The sequence below is a fragment of the Talpa europaea genome (assembly GCF_964194135.1).
Source record: "Talpa europaea genome assembly, chromosome: 6".
Classification (NCBI taxonomy): Eukaryota; Metazoa; Chordata; class Mammalia; order Eulipotyphla; family Talpidae; genus Talpa; species Talpa europaea.
Window position 1 is genome coordinate 74,786,093 of NC_140072.1, and position 20,053 is coordinate 74,806,145.

The 20,053-nt window shown below is 38.2% G+C and overlaps 1 protein-coding gene across 9 annotated transcripts in view; it reads left to right on the forward strand.

The window, feature by feature from the left end:
- Positions 1 to 20,053, forward strand: part of IFT88 (intraflagellar transport 88) — a gene marked incomplete at both ends in the record, with an annotated part of 138,024 nt that overhangs the window by 95,970 nt on the left and 22,001 nt on the right. For all 9 annotated transcript variants that reach the window (XM_084234455.1, XM_084234458.1, XM_084234454.1 and 6 more), the window contains one exon: positions 6,618 to 6,684. In XM_084234455.1, the coding sequence (XP_084090581.1) occupies positions 6,618 to 6,684 (67 nt within the window). The remainder of the gene's footprint in view (positions 1 to 6,617; positions 6,685 to 20,053) is intronic.

The following is a 20,053-nucleotide window of genomic DNA, read 5'->3' on the forward strand; positions in this document are numbered from 1 at the left end:
TTATAGTCCTTCCTCATACTGCATCCAGAAAAGTTGGTAACTCATACTGTGAATTGAATTAAAATGTACTTTGTCATCAGTTTGCCATAATTCATTTAGGAGCTAGGTTCTCAAGAATGATCAGTGAGCCAGTAAAATCAAAAAATCATCTGGGCCCCTCTTAGAATTACAAATTCTTGGGCCCTAAGACAGACCTATCCAAATTCTGCCCCAGAATTAACATCTTTGGGTATGAAAGTCCAAAAATCTATTTATGTGTTTTTTAAAACATATTCTCCAAATAATTTTTATGGTCACTAAAGCTTGAGAATGGTCTAGTTTATATTCCCAAAGAGTCACTTTGCAGATGATCAAATTACATCTCAGGATATAGAATCTGATTTAAAAGGTGGGAAAATTATACATAAAATAAACCAGGCCATGGATTTTTAAAAGTTGTTTTAAAATGGGAAATGATTTGTGTAGACTTAATGAAGAAAGATAAATTGATTCTGATTTATGTGAGTCAGGGTAATGAACCTATAACTCATACTTTCAGATGTTAAAGCTTAAAGTTTATTTGCAGAGACCAATTTTTCATTCTCTTTAGGGAACTAAGTTGGAGAGAAGACTGTTACCCACTTTGTGCTTGGGTGTCCACATTTCTAAGAAGAAACCTTTGCACATTGTGTATTCATTAGTGCCAGCAGTAACCAAGTCTAGGCACAGGAGTGTTGACCAGGCAAGAAAGACTCACTCTTTGATGTCTGGATGCTCTGATCCCAGAGCAGTGTGATTTGGCTCCTGAATCCTGTGAGCACCTTAGCAATACTGTTTTTTAAGAGATGTTTTGCACTTCTTTTCACTGAACACAGAAATTATTAACTGCAAGAATTCTCTCAGACTTAACTTTATGTCTGGAAAAGACAAAATGGAAAAAGCAGGTATTTGATGACTGAATATTTTAAATATGAAAAGAAAGAGAAAAATATCAGCCCAATTACCAAAGATTAGAGAGCAGAAAGAAACCATGAAGAAGGGAAGGAAAAAAAGATGAAGCAATAACTTACAAAATGCAGTAAGTTTTAATTGCTAATACAAAAAGGAAGTATTCATAATTCACTCCATTTTTAAAAAACAAATTTCTTATTTTTTAAATTATTCAAATAAAGAAATGCTAAATTGACAAAATATCATATGACAATCAAAACTGATACAAAATGTAGTTGGTAGTTATTTCCAGATGTCCAGTTAGAACCAAAAAATAATAACAATTAGTTGAGCAGAACCCCTTTTGATTATATTTCTTTAAAGGAAAGAGTCAGTATTAAAATCTCATAACAGCATGGTTTTAAAATTGTAAGGAAAAAATGCAGTTCATAAAATTTATATATGTAATGAAAGAATATCTTGTGCACTTATTCATGATTGCATTTACAAAGTTGAACAAATATGGAAAAGAACATACATCCCTAATAACAATGTGATTTGGGCATTGACTACATTTTCCAGTGGGAAGATTACTAAATCATTTTTATTAAAGACTTAATTTCAGTGTTTTCATGCATTGATTGCCTTGTATTAATTGATTAGTTCATCCATTCACGGGGCATTTATTGTGATCTGCCATTGTTGAAGGTATGGCAATGTGTAAGGACTGCCCTCAGTGCTGAGGTGCTCAAAGGAAGACAGGTTACTCTGCCACATGTGTTGGAGACTTGTGGCATGTGAGGAAACATCAAGAGCTACCAGAATTGAGAGGTGGAAAGGTTCAACTGGCAATGAGGGAGACAGAGGTCCAGACTGAGAGTTTGGAGGAGATGTGAATGGAGTTTGGTATGGAGAGGAAAAAGTGTGAGTAGAGGTTTGAAAGCAAGAAAATGCTGTTGTGTTCATGGATTGTTTGGAGTTGAAACCACTAAAAAATGTTTAAATTCTGTTTTCCCTTGAATTAGAAGTCAGAGCCAATCTTTAGAATTCTTAAGTAGGAAACAAGTTACTGCTCCTTGTCCTACTAGACAAAAACCTTATTCTTATGGAAGGGAAGCATGGTACATGGTGATCATAGCCTGGACTTTTCTCCTGACTCGACCTCTAGTCTACTCTGTGACCCAGTCAAGAACTGTAAAATGAAGTTATTTCTCAAATTGTGAAGGTCCTTTTTTCCCAGTCTGATGTTACTAGAAAAATAGCCCTGCGCTTAAATGTCAGAAATATCAAATCAATGTCAAAGTTTGTGAACCTTCCCCCTTAAGTTCTGTATTTACCTCTTCAAGGACAGGTGACAGGTTGTGGGCTGGCAGTGCCTTCAGACCACACTTTGATTAGCATTATTATAGGTGATCTATAAGGATACAGCAGCATTTTAAGTCTATGATCTTATTCCAATTCCAGAAAAATAGAGTATGACATTTACTATCTTGTATTCATCTTAAAGAGTAGATTTAAAGGAAAAAAATATTTCTCTCAATATTTGTTTAATTTGTTCCTTTTATTTATATCTACTTTGTTCCTCTGTGTGCTACCTTTTTTTCCCCCCAAAATGGGATTGGCATCATGTCTTTTTTAGAATAGGAATGCCATATTTTTTTCATATTATTTAAAAAAATAAATATTTCTTTTAAAATTCAGGCAGATGACTTATAAATATTTGAATTTAAATAAAAATATATGAGAGGATTCGCCAGAGATAGATGAGGAGCAGAGCAGGCAGAACTATTGAAATCCACTGCTGAGGGGAGCAGCGGGCGAGACAGGAGAGGTCTGCTGCGCCATGTGGGTCAGCTCCTGGCAAGCTGAGGAATGTACTCGTACTGAGGTTCAGCACAAAATAAAGCATTTCATGTCTTTAAAAAATAAGAAGAAGAAAGAAAGAAAGAAAAATATATAAAGAAAAAAATGAAAAATCTTCCTACCACTTTGGAATCACTTACTAGTACTTTGGTATGTACCTTTTTACCAATAAATCAAGTATATACCAATACATATATATTTTAAATGGGACTTTTTTTTTAAAAAAATGGAATTTTTAGCAAAATAATATAGACAACTTACCATGGCAGTACAAATCTTTTCTTTCTTCTTTTTTTTTTGGTACTCATTTTGTTATATGGCTGTTTCCTTTAAGAACCATTTTGGTTAATCATTGTTTCAATACTTCCTCTCTTATCTACCATCAGGTCTTGTCTCACCATTCCAAAGTGATTGTGAATGCCTGTGAACTTTACTAAATATTAAAACTCTGACTAGATGGAATCAGTATTTTTCCTATTGAAATGCTCATATACCACATTTGAGAACATCTATGACCATATTTAGCAAACATTTATTGTCTTCCTACACTATCCTTTGAACTGTGCTAGGTCTTAGATGGGTAATGTTCAGATATGTGCATGTAAGCTAGGAAATGTAGTGTAGTGGCAGAGAGCCCCAGACAGCATCTTTGTCCTGTAAACCCTGAGGACATCAGAGCTGCCTTGCTGGAGGCTTTTACTGTAGGGAGTGAAGCTTCAGCTTCACCTTTGTATTGGCCTTTTTAAAGTAAAATTTTACTGATGTACCTATTTTATTTTCATAGTTTTATATTCTCTTTCTCCATCAGGTTCCCCCCAAATGTGCAAGGTTCAGACCCCATAAAATCTGGATCTGCCCAACTGTTATCCACTTTCATCCCAGCTGAAAATATACAATAAGTCATCTACACTTGAGCTCACTTTAGTCTTAACCTTGACTCTTTCCATTCATGCAGCTGAAATTACCTTGCTAAGAATCACCTTTATGCTAATAAATATAATGGACATTTAAAAAGTTTTATTTTGCCTGACAGGGCAGCAGCTGTGTTATGACCTGTGTGACACAGCCCCTCTCCCGGGTTCCTGTTGTTCCACAGGGTTCTGCTGAGGCCGCCAAGGCCACCTGACCACATAGTTAGAGGGAAGCCCAGTTACCAGGCTAAGTGTGGAATACGCTGGCCTCTGTGCCTGTACCTAGCACCTCATTGCCTGAGGGATTGCTGCTTGCAGTGACTCTGTCCTTTGAGGGCTTTACTTTGCATCATCTAAGGTAGAATCAGATCATAATTGAAAACGATAAAGCTACCACAGTATAAAATATATGAAAGATGAAACGGTAGCTGAGTCTTGATAGTTCATATTCCTTTGAACTTAGAATCTGATCAAACTCTGTTTTTGATAAACGTTTTGGTTTTGCTTTTGAAACTGTCACCTCTGTAACCTCCAAACAAAAATAATTTCTACTGTTTATGTAGTGGTTGATATGAAAGATTCATTATGGTGGCATAAATTGATTTTTCAGTGGTAGACAGGTATTCAGTGGGAAGAGGATAAATAAAACCACATCCTCCTCCCACAGGAGAGTAATGAAAAAGAAAGATAAGCAAGCAGGGTATGACCAGTGGGTGCATACTAAATGAGAATCCTCTGGGGATACCCAGGTCTTCTGCCAGAGGAAACAAAAGTGGAGCAGAGCCTTCAAGGAGAACTGGGAACTGGGAAGAAGATAAGAATGGGGGGCCTCCCCAGTGGCGCAGTGGTTGAGCGCTGGGTTGCGAAGCTGCCAGCAGCCTCTGCAGCTCTAGTTCGATCCCCGGCTGCTCCCCGGCCACCGGAGGAGGGTCCCACATGGCGCGCAGACCTCTCCTGCCGCCCGCTGCTCCCCTCAGCAGTGTACTTTGGTCCTTCTGCCTGCTCTGCTCCCCGCTCTGGCTCTGGTGAATTCTCTCACCCTCCCGTGCTTCTGACTGTACCCAGTGCTTGTATGTATAATCAAACAAACAAACAAATAAATAAACAAACCTTAAATAAATAAAAAAAAAAAAAAAAAAAAAAAAAGATAAGAATGGGCATGGAAGACAAAGGAAATTCCATGGAGGGCATTCCATGGCACATCCAAGAAAAGCAGGCTGCAGTCAGTTTCCAAACGTGAACGGGACAGAATGTGGTGTGTTGGAAATGTGCTCACGTGGGGCATGGGTGAGGACACCAAGGCAGCCGTGGAGATTCCCAGACACTGACACTGCTCGCATACTTGCGTGATTTGTCTCTAGCAGACCACAGCGTCCTGGAAATAGGAGAAGAAAAGAGGAGTCATTGAGTCAGGCAGGTTTTAGGTTTCTCTTGGTAGTAAAGCAAAAAGACAAGAGGTAGAGCAAGGGAGTTAGAAGTCCTGATGTGAATATACTTAGAGCAGTGGGATGATTCTAGGCTAGGAAAAAAAAATGATTTAAGGGGAATATTAGGAAGAGATGGGTGACAGCGAAAGGATTTGATCTCTAGATGAAAGCAAGAAATAAGAATAAATGGGATAAAGAATACAGTAATCATAAAAAATGCTCTCTTTCCTAAATTGTCCTAAACTTGTAGTTACTTAAGTAGTATGCATTGTCATTTCTCACATTTGATCTGAGAAAATTTCCAGCTACATGGGCATTTGTCTTTATGAGTTTAATTATTTTAGCATTGTATGTATAGGTCTTTATGCTGGAAATTATTTATGGATAGATGAAAACTAATTTTTGATTAAAAAAATCCTAATTATGGATGTGTAACTATTTTGTTACATCATTTTTAGATTTTCCTTTGGTTTTGAAGGGAAAAGGATAGATGGGGTTTTAAGAAAGGTGTTTTTCTTTTTTTCTTCCTAATAGAAAAAATTTGAGCATGTTTACATATATTTGAATGTCCTAAGTTTTAGGAAAATGTTTCATTTTACAGAAGTGAGTCTTGAATTATTGAAAGGAAGTGATTTTCTTCCTAGCACACCATAGCCTCAACCATAATCTGATAATTTATATATATCAAGAGTTGTCAGGGTTGAGAATATAAGTAGTTTGACCTTTGAATTAAATATGAAATTATGTTCATATTATCAAACACCTAAATAAGATTAAGAAATTTTAATTCAGTTGTTAATATTTAACAAAAGCTGTTTTTGTTCACTAACTACTCTATATCCCTAAACAAACCATTATACATATGAGAATCTGGTAGTATGACTTGAGGTGATTCCATAATAAGGCAAAAATGATAACATTTAGGCAAAATACAAACTACTACAAAATGTAAAAAATAGTGTCACATCTAGGAGCTTTTTCTTATATTTTTATCTAAGACTGTTAAATAGATGCTAGGTATGTTGTGATTATTAATGGTGTCTTTATTGTAGAGTTGAATTAATTTACTGTTTTCTCCCTAATACAACTCTGGTCTGACCACTGTAGAGTAGGATTAATGCAGGAAATAATTCTTTTGTAAAGTTCCTTCTACTCTTCTTCCTCCGCGCGGGCGCGCACGCGCACACACACACACCCTTAAGAAATAGTAGTTTCACCCTTCAACTATAATTTTTAAGATCTGAGCACATCAAGAAAATGTTTGGTTTTTTAGTTATTTGTATAAGCAAAGATTACCCTGCACTTTTAAATGTAATTGCTGCTGGAGGATTTAATAAGGACTAATTACCCAGCTTGTTAGAGGGCAAATTTTGAACTCCTTGCTTACAAAAGTTTAATTTGAACCTAGAGTTACACAGTAATTTCAATTTAAAAATTAATGTTTAGTTATATTCAACTTTGAAGGAATGTCACTTAATCTTTTAAAAACATCTTCTTCTTGCCCTAGCGTATAAAGTCTGGCAGAGATGGCAGTGGGGGTTCCCGCAGCAAAAGAGAGGGGAGTGCTGGCAGTGGTAAGTGTTGCCTGTTACCTGGAAATACTGGATTTGACGTTTCCAGTACATGTACTTCTCGAAACATCTTAAAATAATACAAAAATGCCTTTTATCTCTTTGTTTTATACACAATAACCTCATTTTTTCTAATTGTTTTATAAGTGGTTAACCTGATATGTAAACTGAGTGTTTATAAATGTTAGTGGATTTTAGTTCTTAAATAACAATACCTGTGTCTGCTAATTAATGAATAAGTTCCCTTTGGATACATTGTCATAGTTGTCATAGGTGTCCATTACATTTTAAGGAAGTACCATGAGAAGTTAGATGGTCTAATTGAATGTTGATAGTCCCAAATCTTTATTCTCACATTTAGTATCAAAATAATGCCAACCTGTGAATTAGGACATAAGGATCTAGTTCCAGTTTTCATCATGATAGCCTTGTCTTTGGACCTAACACACACATGCTATATGTGGTTTTAGTAGATTTCTGAAGTTCTTTGCATCTCTAAATTTCTTGACTTGAGACTGCTTGTGACATTATTCAGTAAGATTTTTTTAAGTTTTCCTTTGCTTTTCCCCCATAAACAGATCCTGCCTTCTTTCTCTACCTCAGGAGGTAGTGCAAGTTAAACTTAGTAGAAATTTTATGGTTTTTAAAGAAACTAATTGGAAAAATAAATGCTGTATCAGAATCTAAAAATATACTATGTTCTCCATATCATTTCTTAGCACTATTTATAGATATGACCAGGCCCAAGCAACTACCCATCCGCATCCTGTCATAGCTGTTCGGGACCTAAGAGGGCAAAAGAAACCCTGACCCTTAATTTAGGCGGAGCCTTCCTTGGATCCGCTCGCAGACTTGCAGCGCGTGTATACTAGTGGCCACACACCTTGCTAAGTGCCAAGGCCTTAGGAATGGGTAAGATGTGTCCCTGTGCTCAAGGGAATGAGATTCTAATTAGAAAGACACATAGTCTAATGCTGCTGAGAATGCTTCATGATAGGAAAATGATAGAAACTGCATCTGGGACAGATTCTTTCTTGAATTCAGAGGTCTTCTTTGCCAAGTATGTTTAGGCAGTTGTGATCATTGGTGGCATCTATGAACGGGTCTGGTGAGACAGCTTAATTCTCTAAGGACCATTGGACTTCTCCAACTGAGCCTCTTGGTCCTTCTTTTAGCCCTTTGATTAAAGGAGCCATTATCCAAAGCTTGAGAAATTAGTAGAAGCCAAACTGAATCTGAGTGTGTCAAGGACAACACTTCAAGGAGTGATTGTTTCATATCTCCTCTGCCTTCCATGGATGGGCAGACTCTGGTGTCTCCTTACTATCCCCAGCCCTCATACATCTCCTCACTCTGCCACTCCCCTCCTCTAACCACGTGCTTTAATATTTTCATTAGCTATCTAGTCTTTGGATTTGCCTGAGTCCTGAGTCTGAGAGATCTGTCCCAACAGTACTCCATAAACCAGAGGCAGCTCTACAGACCCACAACCCCTAGTCAGAATCTCTGGGTCCAAGTGTGTTGTAGAATTTAGCATTTTGGGGGCTTTTGATTATGGTGCATTAGTGGGCCATCACAGTGATAGCACTGAGACTTAACGGGTCGGCCACCAGGGAGGCCCGCCATAGATGCTCTAAATCACCCATCTGACAGATTTCCAAGTTTGACAAGCTGCATATCAGAAGAGTACAAGGAAATGTACTCACATAGAAAGGCGCCTTGAAAACTTTAACATTATAGTAAAGTTCTGTTCCCACGGGGAGCACCTTCGTGTCAAACATAGCATTATTAATTCAATGAAACATGAATATTCACACTGAAGATAAATAAAGACTTTGATTTTTATGTCCAAGAAGTAAAGTTTTATGCTACCTGAAAACTTGGTTTTCAGACATACTTGGAATTTGAAATTGCAGATGCTGGATAATGGACCCGTATGTATCAAAGTGTTCTTAATGCCCAAGAAGTTAACAGGCGTAGCATTGTGCATCCATTAAAACAAACTCTGGAAGGTTTGCTAGGCTAATTTACTCTTAGGAAGCAGGCAATATATTTTGAATAAGTGTCCTTAAGAAGTATTTGTGTTGAGTAATCCCTAAGAAATTATTAAACATTTATTAAAATTCTAGGAATTAACATTCTCTAAGGATCCTACACTTCCATTTAAAATCTTAAGTCAGGGGCCTCCCTGGTGGCGCAGCTCTGTGAAGCTGTCTATAGCCTCCATGGTGCCGGTTCGATTCCCAAACGGCCAGGGAGATTCCCACGTGGCACGACAGACTTCGCCTGTCTCGCCCACTGCTCCCCTCAGCAATGTATTTCGGCCATTTTGCCTGTTCTGTGTCCTGCTCTGTCTCTGGTGGATTCTCTCACCCTCCTGCGCCTCTGGCCTGTACCCAGTGCTTGTGTAAATAAATCAATCTTTAAAAAATAAAAAAAATTAAAATCTTAAGTCAGAGTAGCCAACCAATTCCTCCCAAAACATCGGCAAGCTTATGTTAAGTTCTCAGAGCCTTCTCAGTAATTCCCAAACTTAGGGACTGTTTCATGTTCACCCCTAAACCTGAGTCTTGAGTTACCCACATGTTTTTACTTTGAAAATCTGCTTCTGAAACATCAGGGCTTCCTCAGAAGATACTAGCACATGCCCCAAGGACTATGGTAAATAGGTTGGCACTGGACTGGAGCCCAGGGGACAGTGTCCAGAGTCTCACGCTAAGCAAACCCCAATGTCTGCCTCTCAGAAACATCATCAGGATCAAGGAATGCCTCAGACCCACAAACGGACCAGAGCCTCTGACATGAAATGCTCAGCTTCCCTAGGAGACCTTTCCCTGATTCTCCTGAAATTGTGCTGTGCCTCAGAACAAAATGGTAGTGCTTTGCCTGAACCTGAGATTCTTCCACGGTTAGGGTTAGGTAAATGAAGAACAGACTGATAGAATAGGGAAGATAAGGCTAGCCCAGATCAGAGGCCTGGGTATAGGGAATAAGAGGCCTTTCTGTTAAAAATTCACCTCCTGGTCCTTGCCTTCCCCCACTGCTTTTTTCTTTTTAAATAAATTTTCCTTTCTCTCATCCAGTCCATTTCAATCCAACACAAATAGTCCATTCTAGTGCACAAATAAGCTTTATTCTCACATGAGGGAATTTTGGAGTAGAAACTATGATGGTGAGGCATTTTTACAAGATAGGTTTTATGTTGCTTGGTTCTCTTGGCACAAGTTTAAAGCACTAAACAGTTCCCTCCCAGGGTATTTGCTTGCTTTCTTATTTTCCCCTACCATTTGTTTTGTTGTTCTTTATTTCTTGACACTTTGAGTTACATACTATCCCAGACTTCTTCACTTCATCATGTGAGCCAAGTTTGAATGCCTCTTTTGGTGATCTTGCTGTTTCCACCCTGACATTTCTCCAAGAATCATGTTTTCCCCCTCCTTTACCCACTTCTCAGCACAGGCCACACTGCAAGACTGTTCCTGGCTTTTGAAGTCTGAATAAAGTCTGAGGTGTGAAAATTTCTCAATTTTTTCTTCCCATTGCCTCTGTGGGACCCTCCCCAAAAGCAAGCTGGTAGTATCCTCTGGATCCACCCCCATTCTCACCAGCATTCTCCCTCCCCACACACAGCAGCACCACTCACTCCATGGAGAGTACACACTTCCCCATTCATCATGCCCCAGTTAGGAGTTCCCAGCACAAGCCTACATAATAAAGTAGCTCTTTCTCATTCATCTTCCACCTCTAACCTATAAAACCTAGAGATGCACATTTACATCTTTACATGGAAATATTTAGCCCTGCTTTCTGGATTAGATTCATAGCTCAGCTAAGAATGATTTCTTATAAATGAGGTCGGCCTTAAGCTCATTTCTGTATAACATGTGAAAATAAATGCACTACCTCTAAGTTGTTTTTAAAAATATTGCCTAAAAGAGGACATAGGGAATTTATATATCAGAATTATTAGTTTATCCTAAGATTTTCAGTACTTTGTTTTCACAGAATCAACATAAAACAAAATGAACTTGTTTTAACTACCTGAAGCAAAATTGTATTACCCTTTTAAGTGCAAAATTTGGGGTTAAGGGTTAGCAGCTCAGTGCGAAATCATCAGTCAATTCAGAAAAAAATCCAGTCACACTGAAAGTCAACTTCCACAGTTGGAGCTAGATTCTTCTAGAGTTCCCAGTCTTGATAATCAGAATATGTGTAGTCTCCACAGATAAACTTGATGAGAAGAATAGTATTCCTGTCTAGTGCATTACTGTATCTAAAAGAGAAAGAAATCCATAGAAATATCTGCTTCTCATGTGTATCTGTCCTCACTTTTACGTGACAGGGGTATTTTGGTTACTAACCTTTCATTTTAATGTTTTTTTTGTTTATGTAACAATGATTTGCTTCATTTTTTACTTTAATTTTTATTATGTGTTGGGGGTGAACTTTTCCTATGAAAATGTATCTCTTAATTTTAATCTCAAAATAATTTCATAATGAAAATTAGTAGGATAATATGACTCAGTGAACAGAAATTCACTTTAAGGTCAACTCTTTGAGAAACATGTCTTTTATAATAAAGTACATTGCAACCCTTTTTTTTAATTTTTAAAAATGAAAGTTTTATTTTAAGATTATAGTCCAAGGATGAGCAAGTTATTTGACTAGAATTCCTTGCCACTGTTGTGCTGGGCCTTAATGGTGACACAAACAGAGTAAGCAAGCAGCTCATACTTGGTGTCTACCACATATAAAGAGACAAAGAGTTATTCTAAAGATATGAGATAGAAAAAGAACATGTGAAGACACCTAAACTCAAAGAATCAAATCAGCAAAGTGTAGCTGATCTCCAGGGAGAGCCTATGTATGGAGAAAAAAAAAATCTTGAGAGGCCAGAGGGCTTGCAGGCTCTTTCTGCTCAGCAATATCTTTACTATTAGCTTCAGTTCCAAAGAAAGCGTGCTGCTGCCCGAGAAATCTAGAGAGTAATTGTGCAGAACACCTGGTATCTAAGAACTTTGAAGCTTGTCTATACAGTAAAAGGAGTTCATTAGTAAAGAAATACTAGGCGATAACTAACAGCACTCACTGTTACACCAAAGTATTCTCTGTCTCACAGATGAAAAAATTAGTCTGTTAGTCTGCCATGCTGGCCTGCTCTCCTAATGTTACTTATTTTCTAGTACAGTGATTCTCTAATCCTAGGGTTGGCAAACTTTTCCTGTAAAGGATCAGATAGTAGATAGCTGAGGCTCTCCACTGTGTGGCAGAGGCAGCCATAGGTGTTATGTAAATAAACGGGTGTGGCTGGGCTCTCTAAAGCTTTGTCTTTGGACACTGAAATTTAAATGTCATATAAATTTCAAGTGTCAGAAAATATTCTTCTTTTGCCTTTCCCCCCACCATTTAAAATTATATAAACTATTCTTAGCTTGCTATATGTGTAAAAACATATTTGTATCAGATTTCGTCCACAGACTGTTTTGTTAATTCCTGCTTTAAGCAAAACTCTCCATGAATATTCTTGGTAATAACTGAAAGGAATTAATCCTTTTAATCAAGGAACTGGCTACAGCTATCTAACCCAATTATACAGCTCATACAATAAGATTTGTAATTGTTAAATTTTTCCTCCTAAAAACTCTGAGTTGTTTATAACTCAACTGCCTGCCAATAACTTACACATAATAACAAAGTGTGTGATATTCTGTGTTCACAGCAGAGCATATGCCTTTCCTCTAACCCTTAGCTTGTTTGAGATCATTGTGTTTAGTTCCTCAGTTGTGGTATTTGTTCAATATCCATGTACCCCCTATTCAAGTCACCACATTCTATATGATCTTGGACAGTTTACTTAACCTTTTTGTCACTATTTCCACATCACTGAAATGGGAGTGAAAAGAGGGTTGTTGAAAGGAGATGAGATAATACGTGGAAAGCACTTCAAACAATGCCTGGACATAGGCAAGCATTTAGTAAGGGTAATTTCTGTTTGACAAAGGAGAAGGTAGCAGTACATGAAGTTCTGTAGTCCACATCTGTATGGTGTCCATGAATAGTGTCCATGAATAGTGTCCATATGGTGTCCATATTGGCTTTGCATTTGTGATTCTCAGTGTTCCTACCACTAGAGGGTCATGTTTATATATGCAGATAAACATCGGTAAATGTACTGTTGTATTACAGTAGAGCTTATAAAAGAGATTTTTATAAACAAAAATACTAAAAATTATATATACAAATGAACATTGGTTTTTAAAGTTACCGGTTTGGAAAACTGAATCTTTATTCCAATTATGCTGCTGTTTATCAAAACACTCATGAAATTCCTCTTTTGAAATTTCCATCAGGGGCAAATTATAAAAGTCCCAGGAAATCCAGTCTAAAAATTATATAGATACATGTAATACATATATTTAAATCTGATTAATAAAATACATATTAAGTATGTCTGTGAAAAAGGTTTATGTAGGGCCTCCCCTGTGGCACAGCAGTTGAGCGCTGGGTTGCGAAGCTGCCCACAGCCTCTGCAGCGCCGGTTCGATCCCCGGCCGCCGGGCAAGGGTCCCATGTGGTGCGCAGACCTCTCCTGCCACCCACTGCTCCCCTCAGCAGTGTATTTCGTCAGTCTGCCTGTTCTGCTCTCCGCTCTGGCTCTGGTGAATTCTCTCACCCTCCTGCACTTCTGACTGTACCCAGTGCTTGTATAAATAAATAAATAAATCTTTAAAAATAAAATCTATTTAAAAAAAAAAGGTTTATGTAATATACACACATGTTCACAAAATGCATATTCTGTAGTACTTTTGTTCCCCACTTTTCCTTCCTATCTTTCTTTCTATAATAAAGTAAGCATTTAGGCCTCCCCAGTGTCGCAGTGGGTTGAGCGCAGAGCTGTGAAGCTGTCCACAGCCTCTGTGGTGCCAGTTCAATTCCCACACAGCTGGGGAGATGCCCACATGGTGCAACAGACCTCTCCTTTCTCGCCCGCTGCTCTCCTCAGCAGAGTATTTCGGTCCTTCTGCCTGTTCTGCTCCCTGCTCTGTCTCTGGTGGATTCTCTCACCCTCCCGCGCCACTGGCCTGTACCCCAGTGCTTGTATAAATAAATAAATAAATAAATCTTTAAAAAAATCATTGCAAAAAATATATTTTAAAAAAATAAGCTTTTATCCAATTCTTGACCATACTAGGGCGTAATAAATACCAATTCCCTTCCCACTTTCCCTTCTTCCATATCCTTTTTATATGCCAAGTACTGAGCTAACATTAGGATGTAAAATATAATTAGAACAGTAATAAATCAAGTATCTAATTTGCTTATATCTTCACTGATTCCCCTCAAACTCCTTCATCTGTTGCCTATTACAGTAGCTTCAAAGTCAGCTTTTCCAATTTCTTTTAAGTTCATTTATTTTTAAATGTAGTTCTTTTTTTCTTACATCATTGTTAATTTTTGGACTAGATCACTAGTATGGGATTTCTCCCTTCAGGAGTGGTCACCGTCGTTCTTTCACCAAAGCACTTATAGTGCCTTGTGCTTTCCCACACTTCCGCCCAGCCTTCCCCCAACCCCACTTAATTCCTCCCTCTTTCTCTCCTGTCCTGGATGCCTCATACCTCTGGTCTGCTTTCAAGGGGTTTTTTTGATCCTTTGTTTGGTTCCTCTGTATTACATGTATAAGTGAAACTGAAACTGGGGTGGAGAAGGCCACAAAAGAGGCCACATGGCCGGAGGCCACATGGAAGGGTGGAAAGGCCACCCACCTGCGCAGGCTGAGACCAGAGAACTGCCAAAAAGCCCCAAAAGGCCAAAAACCAAAACCAGGAGCTATTACCTCACAAAGGACAGTGCCCGATAAGAGGAGAGGTTACTGTCTGTGGGTTCTCACCCGAGCACACAATTGCAGGAGACCTTAGACTCCAGGAATCAACAACCATGGGGTTTATTTTACAAACAGGGGAAACAAAGTGCTCACTGTATCCACAGGTGGCGGCTGCCTCACCCAGGCAGCATCAGTGATGGTCACCACCAGTCACCAGGATTGCTGGACAGCTCTAGCCAGTAGTGATGGCCACTCCTGGTCCCGCAGAGGCGGTGTCAGAGACACCCAGCGTTAACAGCTCTTTGTGAGTTGTTGGGTTACAACAACAACAAACAGCTCTTTAAAACACCAGGCCCAGGGCCATTGGTGCTCCTTCCAGGCAATGTCAGAGACAGGACCCAGGCCCAGTCTGTGACAGAGTCCTTTGGCTTCTCTTCCCTCCTCAGAGGGTGGCTGCTGGATGCTTCTTTTCTTCTTTCTTCGGAGGCTGGAAGGGTCTTCTTTTCTTCGGGGCCTGGCAGCATCTCTTCCTCTCAGCTTCCTCCGACCTTGGCTTATATCCTCTTTCAGGGTGTCCCACCCACAAGTCTTATTGAGCCATTTTTCTATCCTGTGGCTGATTGGACCATTTAGCCCATAGCACCCAATTGGTCCATTCTATGACCCAGGAAGTGCACTTTACATAAAAGGGTTCTGAGGAGCAACTGCCAAGACTGAATTGTGGTGAGAGGCTGGGTTCTGGCAACAAAAGTCTGATTGGACCATTTAGCACCAGTCAGCTTATAGCTCACACCTGATTGGTCCATTCCACAATCCAGGAAGTACACCATTACATAAGAGGTCTCTGAGGAGCAACTGCCACAACTGACTTGTGGTGGAGCAACAGGTTGACAACACCACTGCTCTTGCCAGCTCCCACTGCTGAGACAGCTGGGTTCTGGTAAGAAAACCATACAATATTTATCTTTTTCCTTCTGACTTATTTCACTTAACATAGACCCTTCCAACTCTATCCATGCTTCAGATGGCATAAGTTTATCTCTTTTGATCATTGGGCAGTATTCCATATGTGTGCCACATCTTGATCCATTCTTCTCTTTGTGTCATTTCAGTTGTTTCCACATCTTAGATATTGTAAATAGTGCTGCAATAAACATGGGAGTGCAGGTCTCCTTTTGAATTAGTTTTTTTGGGTGCTTTGGGTAGATTTCTAGGAATGGAATTTCTGGATTCATTTTTAAGTGTTTTGAGGAACCTCTGTTCAGATTTCCATAGTGGCTGGATCACTTTACATTCCCACCAGCAGTGTAAGAGGGTTCCTTTCTCACCACATCCTCTCTAATATTATGTTTCTAGCTTTTTTGATAGGGGCAATTTTCACTGGCGTGAGATGGTTTTGATCTGCATTTGGTTTTGATAATAAGTAATGTTGAACATCATTTCATATACCTGTTGACCATTTGCATTTCTTCTTTGGAGAAGTGCCTTTTTAGCTCTCCTGCCCATATTTTGACTGGGTTGTTTGCTTTGTTTTGTTGCATTGTGTGAGCTCTTTGTAAATAATTTATATTAGTCCCTTATCAGTTGTATGGTGTGCAGATAATTTCTCCCATTCAGTTGGGTGTCTCTTTATTTTGGTTACTGTCTCGTTTTTACTTTGATGTAGTTCCCAGTTTATATTCTTATTTGTTTTCCTTACTTCTGGAGGCGAGTCTTCAAAGATGTTTCTGAAATTTCTGTCATGGAGTGTTTTGCCTATGTTTTCTTCCATATATTTTATGGTTTTGGATCTTATATCTAAGTCTTTAATCCATTTTGAGTTGATTTTTGTATATGTTGTGAGATAGTAGCCTAGTTCCATTCTTTTGCATATGGCAATCCAATTTTCCCAGCATCATTTATTGAAAAAAACTTTCCTCATTCCAGTGTATATTGTTTGATCCTTAGTCTTAGATTAATTGACCATATATGTGTGGTTTTATTTCTGGGCTTTCAGTTATTTCTACTGGTCTATGTACCTGCTTTTGTTCCAGTACTATGCTCTTTAAATTATTATGGCTTTGTAGTATAGATTGAAGTCTGGAAGTGTAATACCCCCATTCTTCCCCTTTTTAGTCAGGAGAGATTGGCTTTGAGATTTTTATTTTATTTTTTTTTATATTTTTATTTATTTATTTATTTATTTATTCATTTATTAAATATTAAATTTTATTTTTATATTCCCCCATACAATTGCAAACGCCCCATTCTGACCCCAATCCTTCCCCTCCCGCTCCCCACCCCCCAAAAAGTGTCTCTGGTTCATAGTTTTTTGTTGATTTTGATTTTCACTTTCTTATATTCATTTTCCTGGTCCCTTATTTAAGTTTTCTAGATTCCTGCTATGAGTGAGACCATCCGGTATTTTTCTTTTTCTTTTTGGCTTATTTCGCTGAGCATGATCCCTTCCAGCTCCATCCATGTTGCTGCAAATTGCATGTGTTTATCTTTTTTGAATGCTGAGTAATATTCCATGGTATATATGTACCACATCTTCTTGATCCAGTCATCTATTTTTGGGCATTTGGGCTGTTTCCAAAGCTTAGCTATTGTAAACAGTGCTGCTATAAACATAGGGGTGCAGGTGCTCTTTGGAATTGATGTTTCTGTGTCCTTTGGGTAAATACCTAGGAGTGGAATTGCTGGATCATATGGAAGCTCTATGTTTAGTAGGTCCAGAAATCTCCACACAGCTCTCCATAGTGGTTGGACCAGTTTGCACTCCCACCAACAGTGCAGAAGAGTTCCTTTTTCTCCACACCCTCGCCAACATTTGTTGTTGCTAGTTTTTTTAATATGTGCCATTCTCACTGGTGTGAGATGGTATCTCATGGTAGTTTTGATTTGCATTTCCCTGATTACAAGTGATGTTGAACATTTTTTCATATGTCTATTGGCCATTTGCATTTCCTCTTCAGAGAAGTTTCTTTTTAGCTCTTCTGCCCATTTTTTGACGGGATTATTTTCTTTGTTGTTGCTGAGTCTCATCAGCTCTTTGCAGATTTTTGTGATCAGTCCTTTATCATTAGTGTTGGGTGCAAAAATGTTCTCCCAGTTGGTGGGGTTTCTCTTTGTTTTTGTTATTGTCTCTTTTGCTGTGCAGAAGCTCTTTAATTTGATGTAGTCCCAGCTGTTTATCTTTGTCTTCACTATCACTGCTTTGGGTGATGTGTCTGTAAAGATGTCTTTGATGTGCAAATCCCGTAGTGTTTCGCCTATATTTCCTTCTATGTATTTTATGGTTTCAGGTCTTATGTCTAGTTCTTTAATCCATTTTGAGTTGATTTTTGTGTATGGTGTGAGGTAGTGGTCAAGCTTCATTCTTTTGCATGTAGCAACCCAGTTTTCCCAGCACCATTTATTGAACAGACTTTCTTTGCTCCAATGCATAGTCTTTGCTCCTTTGTCAAAGATTAGTTGACCATAAATCTGTGGGTTTATTTCTGGATTTTCTATTCGATTCCATTGGTCTGTATGTCTGTTCTTGTTCCAGTACCATGCAGTTTTGATGATTATGGCTTTGTAGTATAGTTTGAAGTCTGGGCGTGTGATGCCTCCATTTCCTTCTTTTTTTTTCAGTAGAGCTTTGGCTATTCGGGTTTTTGGTGATTCCATATGAATTTCATCAATAATTGTTCTATTTCTTTGAAGAATGCCATTGAGATTTTGATTGGAATAGCATTGAATCTGTATATTGCTTTTGGTAGGATGGCCATTTTAATAATGTTTATTCTTCCAATCCATGAGCAGGGGATGTCTTTCCATTTCTTTGTGTCTTCTTCTATTTCTTTTAACAGTGTTTTATAGTTTTCTTTGTATAGGTCCTTTACCTCTTTTGTTAGATTTATTCCCAAATATTTGATTTTTTTTGTTTCGATAATAAAAGGGGTGGTTTTTTTGATTTCTTCTTCTTCAGATTTATTGTTTGTGTATAGGAAGGCTACTGACTTTTGCGTGTTGATTTTGTATCCTGCCACTTTACTGAATTGATTGATGAGTTGAATTAGTTTTTCTGTGGAGATTTTGGGGTTCTCTATGTATATTATCATATCATCTGCAAATAGTGATAGTTTGACTTCTTCTTTTCCTATTTGGATTCCTTGGATGTCTTTCTCTTGTCTTATTGCTCTGGCTAGGACTTCCAGTATTATATTGAAAAGCAGTGGTGAGAGTGGACATCCTTGTCTTGTTCCAGATCTTAATGGAATTGCTTTCAGCTTTTCACCATTGAGAATGATACGGGCTGTTGGCTTGTCATAGATGGCCTTTATGATGTTGAGGTATGTTCCTTGTATCCCAAGAATTTCAAGGGCTTTTATCATGAATGGGTGTTGCACTTTGTCGAAAGCTTTCTCAGCATGTATTGATATTATCATATGGTTTTTATATTTCTTTTTGTTGATGTGTTGGATAACGTTGATTGATTTTCGGATGTTAAACCATCCTTGTGCCCCTGGAATGAATCCAACTTGGTCGTGGTGAATTATCTTATGGATGCATTGTTGGATTCTGATAGCTAAAATTTTATTGAGGATTTTTGCATCAGTGTTCATTAGGGAGATTGGCCTATAGTTTTCCTTTTTTGTGTTGTCCTTATTCGGTTTTGGTATTAGTGTAATATTGGCTTCATAGAACGTGTTTGGTATTGTCCCTTCCTTCTCAATTTTTTGGAAGAGTTTATGAAGGATAGGCACTAATTCGTCTCTGAATGTTTGGTAGAATTCATTTGTAAATCCATCAGGTCCTGGGCTTTTGTTTTTGGGGAGGTTTTTGATTACCATTTCAATTTTGCTGCTTGTAATTGGTCTGTTTAGGTGTTCTATTTCTTCTTTATCTAGCTTTGGGTGATTGTAGAGTTGTAGGAATTTGTCCATCTCCTCTAGATTGTTGAACTTGTTTCCATATAACTGTTCATAGTAGTTACTGATTATTCTTTTGATTTCTGCTGTGTCCGTTGTGATTTCTCCTCTTTCATTGATGATCCTGTGTATTTGTGCTTTCTCCCTTTTTTCCTTTGTGAGCCTGGCTAGGGGTTTGTCTATTTTATTGATTTTTTCAAAGAACCAGCTCTTGGTTTCATTGATCTTTTGGATTGTTTTTTTAGTTTCAATTTCATTTATTTCTGCTTTGGTTTTTATTATTTCTTTTCTTCTACTGGTTTTGGGGTTTTTTGGTTGTTCTTTTTCTAGATCTTTGAGCTTCGAGATTAGGTTGTTTCTTTGAGTTCTTTCTTGTTTTTTGATGTGAGCTTCTATTGCTATATATTTTCCTCTTATTACTGCTTTTGCTGCATCCCATACATATAGGATATTGGTGTCCTCCTTGTCATTCAATTCAAAGAATTTTTTAATTTCTTCTTTGATCTCCTCGTTAGTCCAGTGGTCTTCCAGTAGTGTGGCTTTTAATCTCCATGAGGTAGGATAGTTCCTTGCCTTCTTTTTATGATTTATTTCTAGTTTGATGCCTTCGTGGTCAGAAAAGATGGTTGGTATGATTTCAATCTTGGTG